The sequence below is a fragment of the Petaurus breviceps genome, unplaced genomic scaffold (assembly GCF_028583685.1).
Source record: "Petaurus breviceps papuanus isolate PSGF00001 unplaced genomic scaffold, PetGlider_PUasm1.0 227, whole genome shotgun sequence".
In the NCBI taxonomy this organism is placed as follows: domain Eukaryota; kingdom Metazoa; phylum Chordata; class Mammalia; order Diprotodontia; family Petauridae; genus Petaurus; species Petaurus breviceps.
Window position 1 is genome coordinate 14,562,322 of NW_027185896.1, and position 8,357 is coordinate 14,570,678.

The window sequence follows — 8,357 nt, forward strand, 5'->3', positions numbered from 1 at the left end:
CACAGATGAAAGTGATCAATGATCTCTTCCTTCTTAAATCGACCACAGCCCTGGGCATGGCTCTCCTTTATCTGGATCTCATTCTCCTTTCCATTGTTTGCATTGCCGTCTTATTCCTGACCATCCTCCCCTTCGTTGGATTGGTAGTTTCTGGAGGGCAGGAGTTGGGCCATTCCTGAAGCACAGGTGCCAGTAAGTAATAGCAGCTTAATCCACATTTGTGGAATGAGGCTGTTTCTCCCTTACACCAAGGACTGTCTTTCTCATCTCTTTGGGTTGGGTTTAGCTGAGCAGTCTGCAGGGGCGCTTGGTTCCTCCTCTTCTCCCTCTGACTCTCCCCACCTGCTTCCTTTCTTCCCCAGGTGATCAAGGCTGGCGTGGAGACCACCTGCAAATGCCACGGGGTGTCTGGCTCCTGCACCGTCCGCACCTGCTGGCGCCAGCTCTCACCATTCCACGAGGTGGGCAAACAACTGAAGCAGAAATATGAGGCCTCCCTCAAGGTGGGGAGCACCACCAACGAGGCCACCGGCGAGGCTGGAGATATCCCACCTCCCAGAAGGGCCCTGGGTTCTTCTGGCCCCGGCACCGACCCTCTCCCGCGCACCCCAGATCTGGTGCACTTGGATGACTCCCCCAGCTTCTGCCTGGCAAGCCGGTTCTCCCCGGGCACAGCTGGCCGGAAGTGCTACAAGGACAAGAACTGTGAGAGCATGTGCTGTGGGCGTGGGCACAACACCCAGAGCCGGGTGGTGACTCGGCCCTGCCAGTGCCAGGTACGCTGGTGCTGCTACGTGGAATGCAAACAGTGCACCCAGAGGGAGGAGGTCTACACCTGCAAGGATTGACCACCTGCTGGCTCGTCCGCCTGCCTGGCTGCCTTCTCCTCCCCATTTGGGGCTGGGGTGGGAGGGGAGAAGACTCTGCTCTGACTCTGGCCTCCAGACAGACACACAGAGTTTGACAGGGGCGGTTCTTGGATTCAGAAGGCAATGTTGATGATGTAAGCACTTTTGTGTGTGTGTTCGTGAGTGTGTGCAAGTGTGTGTGGTTGTGTGTGCCTGTGCACGCACTGGGGGCTGGCGGGGCGACCTAGCTGTATTGATCTTCAAGCCCTTCCCTCTCTTCCTTCCCTGCCCTCCACACCAATGTTTGACTCTGGGACCCCAGCTGCCAACTCAGTTTGAACTATTCTAAGCGGTGTCTCTGTCCACCCCCTCCCCGATTCCATGCATTTTCTCCCACTTCTTAACTTGCTGACTGGCCCCCCCAAACTGAGCTAAGAAGTCCAGGACGTATGTGAGACTCCTTCCCCCATTCCTGCATTCTTTTCTCCCAGTCTTTCTTTGGTCAGGGCTGAGGGAACAGAGAGAAGAAGAGGAGGGAGTCTGGTAGGTATCTTTTTTTTTTTTTCCCCTGGAGGCCAGGGTGGAGGAGGGCAGCTTAAGGTCCTTATTGAAGCCAGTAGTACTGCCCAAGGAGCCTCCAGTGGCAAAGAAACAATTTTTAAGTCGGGAGGAACTTTCGAGTTTAGTACCCTAAAGCCTCAGGGGGGAGGAACCTGCCTTTGCTCACAGTCTCTTTAGTAGCTGAGTGAGGAGGTGCAGCCTGGGCATGGAAATGGGTCCTAGGGCAAACCTTGGGGCATGACTGACTCATCATTGGAGAAAGGGAGATTTTCACCCTATGTGTGGGAAGGATTTTCTAATGAGGAGAGGTGCCCTAAGGTGCAATGGGCTTTTTAGCAGGTAGCGGGTTCTCCTTTGCTGGATACTGTTTCAGGGACTCATGCTTCATGTATACAGGTTAATCTTGGGGAGAAGCTGTCTAAGCTCCCATCCAGCTTAAAGGTTTTGTTATCCAGTCTCCTGGCTTCCAGTCCTAGGGCTTGTACTCCCCAGCTCTCCCCTAGGCTCCTCACCAACAGGGGTGATGGAACAGTGGAAGACTTCAAAACCCCAAAGAGCCAGGAGTCCAGAGGAGGAAGGTTCGTGACTTGCCAAGCTGGTTCCCTCAGCCCCCTCCCCTTTCTTAGCACTATCACTGACTTTGGAAAGCAAGACCACTAGAAGGCTGTCTTTGAATCAGGGAATCGGATGTTTGGTCCCTGTTCCTTCCCCGATCCTGTCCTACCTGGGATTGAGTTACTTAGATTTTTCCTTCCCTTCTTTTCTAGAATGACACCAGGCACTTCTCTTCTAGTTAGAGCAAATGTCAGTGATTATTTTTTGTTGTCTTTTGTTGTTATTATTAATATTATTATTAATTATTATTATTATTCCCTCCCCCCTTGCGCATCTTGTCTTATATATGCGCACATTTCTTACTTCTGAAGGGATAGGTAGAGTCTGAATGGGGGCAGTAAGACCCTCACATCTAGATATCCATTGATGGTCTATCCAAGTGGTATAGCTGGTCTACCCTCTGCCTCTCCCTTGCCCTGTCCCCTTCTTCCCTTAACTCTGCTTCATGTGTTGTTTTTTTCCCCCTGGAAACCACTAAATTGAAGACTTTTTTTTTCAAATAAAACAAAACAGAAAAGACATAAAAACACACACAAAGACACAAACCTGTTCCTATCCACTTAGTAATCTGGGAGGGTGAAAGCTAATGTCCTCTCTGCCTGAGAAGAGGGGGTAACAGTATGAGGACTGACGTTTCTTTCTCCCAAATAAAGAGAAATCCATGCTTCTAAAGCTGTGAAGTGGAATCCAGCACCCCCCATGTCCTCTTAGGAATCCTTGAGTACACTGGGATTCAATGAGGCATCTAGCCCTTTGCTCCTCTCTCCTAGTATTTCATGAACAACTGTTGGCCAATGGTCTAGGGTTCCTAGTGTAGGCTGAAGCAGTGATAACCAGGTAGACCCTTTGGATTTGTTTTGTTTTACCTTTTCCTGGGACTGGAAGATTTGACTGATTCTTTGACTGGATTCTCCTGAACTTGGCTTTGGAGGGGTGGGAGGACAAGGACCTGGGGAAAAAAGGGATGCCTGAAGGTCCTTTGGGTAGGTTAATCCACATGGTAACCTCTCCTTACTGTTGTGCTTCTACTGAGGGATTGCAGGGGTGGGAAGAGATGTTCTGGGGTGAGATTTTCTAAGATTGGTGGGGAACAGGAGAGAGAAGAAATTCTCTTGGGTTGAGATCATATGAAGCAAACGCTATTTCTCTTGAATGTTTGGGGATCAAGACCCACTGAGGTGGTAGGAGGGTAGGGTTGGGCAGACAAAGGACTTGGGCTGCCCTGAGTTTTTTTGGTGGTGAAGTGGGGAGGGGGATGGCTTTAAGTTGATGGAAGAGGAGGAAGCCATTTGTAAAACACCATCTTATTGGCTCAGCTGGACTAGGATGCAGTAGGAAGGGCTGCATCACTGGGCAGTCCTTCCTGCTCTCAAAAGAACACATATTTATTGTCACAAACTTTCCCAAAGAAACTTGTGGTTTGAATGTGGTATCATTAGGCTCAGTTGTAATGCCACGCCTGTGTGTGTCTCTCTCCCTCTTCATTCTCTCACGTGCTGAAGTCAGTCAGCGTATTAAGTGCCAGTGCTGGGGATACCAAGAAGGATAAAAGGGGCTCACGGCTCGAGTGAGGCCCTTTGTCTTAGGGGCGAGGGAGGCTGATGGACGCCAGGGAGGGGCCTGGGGGCTTTTGGGGTCGCGTTATCTAGGGCTAGTTTTTAGGTCATAGAATTTAGAGTTCTTCTGCCGTGTGTCATTGTGTGTTTTAGAGGTAAAGGGTAAAGGAGCTGGATGGGTAATACAATAGCTTGTGACAGTGTTTTATATATATATATATATAAATATATGTATATTTCTCTTTGTGTGTATATGTATGTGTGTGTATATATGTATATATGAGCAATGTGTGTATGTATGTATATATATAAATATAGAATGTGTGTGTGTATAATTTTTTTCTTTTTCCAAGCCACGTGTTTGACAGGTGAGAGAGAACTAGGAGATCATTAGAGAAAAGTGCAGAGTCAGAAGCAGACATGAGGAACTACTGAAAGGGAACTCCTGGTGTCCTAATTCACACACTGAAGCCTGGAGAGTCACTGTATTTTAAAAAAACAAAACATATTTATGTTTATGTAGATATATCACTTTCCTGTTATATATTGTAAATAGTAAGGTTTATTCTCCTGTGGTCCAGAAGAAAAAAAGAAGCAAAAAAAATATTGGAATAAAATAGTATAGACTCACCTTGTATACTAACAGGTGGCATGAATTCTGAGCTCTCCAGAATTGGGGAAATACCAGTTAGGACCTAAAGACAGCATAGATGTCACAGATTTAGAGTTGGAAGGGACCTTTGAGGTCGATTTCCTGCCCCACCCCCTGCCACCCTGGCTGCCCATTTTATTGAGGAGGAAACACTAAGACCTATACCTACGAAGTGACTTGACCAAGGTCATACGGGCTAGTCTTAGCAGGATAACTGGTTCCAAGTAGTCAGTGCCCTTTTTACTGCACCACTGAGCCTGGAATGGGGCTGGGGTTTTGTTTGAGAGTTAGGTTTTAGTCTTGCTTGACTTGTCCTCTGTTTACTTAATCTCCAGACACATACTGATGGGTATTTTGGGGGAGAAGGTGAGAGTACAGACAGTCACACGGTTCTGACAAGGGAAGCCAAGTTTAAAGGCTTTTTAAAAAATTGTTTTTAAAGAAAACAACCCTCCTCCCCCACTGCCCTGTACTCTCCCCAAAGTTATTGGCAGATATAACTTTCACAAGAGTTGGGGCTGGGGAAGAGGGGCTCCTCTCATCTCTTCCATTCCCCATTTTTGCCTTTGAAATTGTTGGGCTCTGCTGAGGCGGAGGGATGAAACTCATCATACCCTCAATGACAAGACTGCCCAGGCCAAGGCATAGGGCATCCATTTATTTATGTCTCTTTAGGGGAAGGTCCCAAGATGAAGGAAGAGGATTTTTTTTTTAAAACCAATTATCTCATTTAGCTTTATTTCAAAAATATTAAGAAAATGTAATATTTTTTTAAACAAGGCAAATCAAAAATGTTTGCTGGTTTATTTTATGTGTGAGTGTATGTATGTGTGTGTTGTGTTATGTGTATGTGTGTATTGTGGTGTGTGTATGTATGTGTGTGTTATGTGTATGTGTGTATTGCGGTGTGTGTGTATGTATGTTCAGATTTAAGTGAAGTGGTTCTCTGCCTATACCTATTATACCCATATGCTCTTATTTGTTGGACTTGTATGACCGAGATTTCTAGGAGGGATACTCCAAGCCCAGCTCTCTATCCTGTACTTTAATGCCTTTGATGTATAGAGGCCTACCTAAGGCACGGTGATTGGGGCTTTGCCCAAGGGTGTGAAATTTAGAGGCACTGACAGCATTTGCAATTTTTTTTAGGAGTGGGGATAAAAAAGAGCTTAGCACTTAGCAAAAATAATTAGACTAAACCAGAAACTACCAGATGGTAATCTGTGTCCCCTTGACACCTTGTACCACCACTACCCAGCACATACAAGGGGCAGTATCCAACCTGGCACTCTTCCCTCTCTCTACTGACAATGACTTCCCTACTGCTTGTCAGTATTTGTGTTCCTTGCCCTGGATGAAAAAAAATCCTGGTTAGGGCTCTGTACATGTATGTATGGAGAAGGAATCCAAGAGAAGCCTGAAACTTTGGTCTTCTCTCCGGAAACCCTATCAACCCTGCCAAGAACTAAGAACATGTGTTCTTCCCACCTCTGGCCAAGTAGAATGGGCCCATAGCTCCAGAAGGGATTAGTTCAAGGGTGTGTGTGTGTGTGTGTGTGTGTGTGTGTGTGTGTGTGTGTGTGTGTGTGTGTGTGTGTGTGTGTGTGTGTGTGTGTGAGAGAGAGAGAGAGAGAGAGAGAGAGAGAGAGAGAGAGAGAGAGAGAGAGAGAGGGAGAGAGTGAGTGAGTGAGTGAGTGAGTGAGTGTCTGGTCTGTGTGACTCTGTGTGTTTGTGTTTCTGCTCTCTGTGTCTCTGTATGTATGTGTGTTCTCCCCCTTCCCCATTCCTGAAGCCAGGAATGATAATGGGCAAGCAGGGTGTCCTCAGAGGGGGCCTCCCCTTATCATTGCTCGCTTCCAGCTTTGACTCGGGGAGCCCCATAGAGTTGCTCTTCTCTCCCTTGCCACCCTCTGTCTCCTCCCACCATTGAAAGGTTGAAGACCGTCGGCTCTGGGAAAGGTTTCTAGAGTTGGGAGGTAGGGATGGGACCAAGGGCCTCCTCTCACTGCCTCTGCTTTTCTCCTGCCCCTGTGCATTTTCTCAGCTATACTTTGATCTCATGCTCAGATTACGGTTTTTAGATCTGAAAGAGTCCATACATCTCATCTAAGTGGAAGGAGTGTTGGAGTTTTTGTCAGAGGTCCTTGGTTTGACTTTCAGCACTGATTGTGACCTTGGGTAACTGTTTGCTTAGCTGCTCTGGGCCTCAGTTTCCTCACCTGTAAAAAGATAGGGTTAGATTAGATGGCCTCTCTAGCCCCTTCTAGAAGGGTTTTTCTACATAGAGATTCTCTCTGATTCTACTCCAATCCTTTCCCTTCCTCTCCATTCCCTCCATTTCTTTGTATCTGTGAGCATCTCCTCTCTGTCTCTCTCTCTCTCTCCCTCTCTGTCTCTGTCTCTCTCTGTCTCTGTCTCTCTGTCTCTCTCTGTCTCTGTCTTTCTCTGTCCTTCTGTTTCTCTGTCTCTCAAAACTGGAGCTAGACCTAAGAAGGGTGGCTGACATGTTTAAGGGTCTGGAAACCCTATGCTCCAGTGGAAGAAGCTGAAGCTAGTTTTAATTAGGGGAGTTCCTTTTTAGAATTGATCAATCCCCCTACCTGGCCTGGCCAGGAGACTAGCCCAGCCCCTTAGTCTCTGTCCCCCTCCCAAGTCAGGCCTGGCCTGCTCAGGATATGAACTTTGGTATTTGCTTCGGACAAGAATAACCTTGTTAGAGAGGGAGGGAGACAGAGGGCCTGGGCTGGGCTGGGGGTGGGGTGGGGTTGAAGGGATAGGGGCTTGGGAAAAGTGAACACTAACCTATGAAGAATTTGTGTATTCTTTTTTGTGTCTTATGAGAGCCTAAATTATTTTCTCTACCTCATGTGTACAGCTTGTAGGTATAAATCTGATTCTGAGTGACTGTGGAGAATGTATTTAAGTTATTTAACACCTTTGTATAACAAAAACCTGAGAACAAAATGAAAACAATAAATAAATGTATTTTAAATTATAGTTGGTGTCTGTTTTTCACTGCTCAGTTTGGGTAGAAAGAAGAGGAACAGGAGGAGGAGGGATATGACAAAGGGAAAGATATTGGGGAACAGAATATTTAATTCAATAGACATTAAAGTATCTCCTGTGTACAAAGCCTAAGTTGAGCTCTAGGTGAAATATAAAATAGGTCAGCTAGGAGCCCATCCCGGCCCACATGGAGCTCACAGTTGTGACATTTAAAAAGTTCGAGAGACATAATTTCTGGGTAATTAGTAACTTTATTAATAAGGCCAGATTTTTTTTTCTTTTTGGCAGGGGGAAGGGAGGGCAATTGGGGTTAAGAGACTTGCCCAAGGTCACATAGCTAGTAAGTGTTAAATGTCTGAGGCCGGATTTGAACTCAGGTCCTCCTGACTCCAGGGCCGGTGCTCTATTTACCGCACCACCTAGTCTCCCCAAGGCCAGAATTTTTAATATCTTATTAAAGGTTAGTGACACTCTTCAATGTCAAAGATTGGTTAAAAATTGATAAAAGAATGAATATTACAACGCAGGGCTGAGAATGACATCGTCACTCACTCTTGGACAGAGAGAGTATCCCTATACCTAGACCACCCTCAGCCTTGGGCAAGCTAGATAAAGCCTCTATCTCTACCCAACCTTAGATTAAAGATTCCATGTCAGGTTGGGTGGGGTTAGATAGAGGAGAAAGTTAGAGACTCAGTTTTTGCAATGATGACAATAAAAAAGGGGAGGGGACTCTGGATGTCCCCTGACTATTGCTTATTAATAATCATTTCTCTCAGTCTAGATGAAAGGAGAAGACCCAAACATGGATAAACATGTTCCTATCCTTGACCCATTCTATTGGCCCATGCTCTAGATGTGCCTAAAGTCAAGTTCAGTCCTTGTGAAGCTAAACCTTTTATTTCAGGCGATCTAACTTTTCTCATACTTTTGATCATTGTCTCTCCCCACTACCCATGAAGAAAAGATATCTCTGTAATAAAGGTTTAGTTGTAGCTCATGCCTAAAGTCCCCCATAAAAGGGATCAATAAGAACATTTCCAGAAAAGTCACTCTGTGAACAAAGTAGACTGGAGATGTAGGTCAGGACTTTATTTCCTCCACAGCACAAATACATAG

At 46.2% G+C, this 8,357-nt stretch overlaps 1 protein-coding gene across 1 annotated transcript in view; it reads left to right on the forward strand.

Annotated features, from left to right (window-relative positions):
* The window catches only part of WNT9A (Wnt family member 9A), an 84,765-nt gene extending 77,536 nt beyond the window's left edge, over positions 1 to 7,229 (forward strand). Inside the window, exon 4 of the mRNA XM_069095890.1 lies at positions 363 to 7,229. Coding sequence (XP_068951991.1) covers positions 363 to 848 — 486 coding nt within the window. The 3' untranslated portion in view covers positions 849 to 7,229. The remainder of the gene's footprint in view (positions 1 to 362) is intronic.
* The last annotated feature ends 1,128 nt before the right edge of the window (positions 7,230 to 8,357 follow it).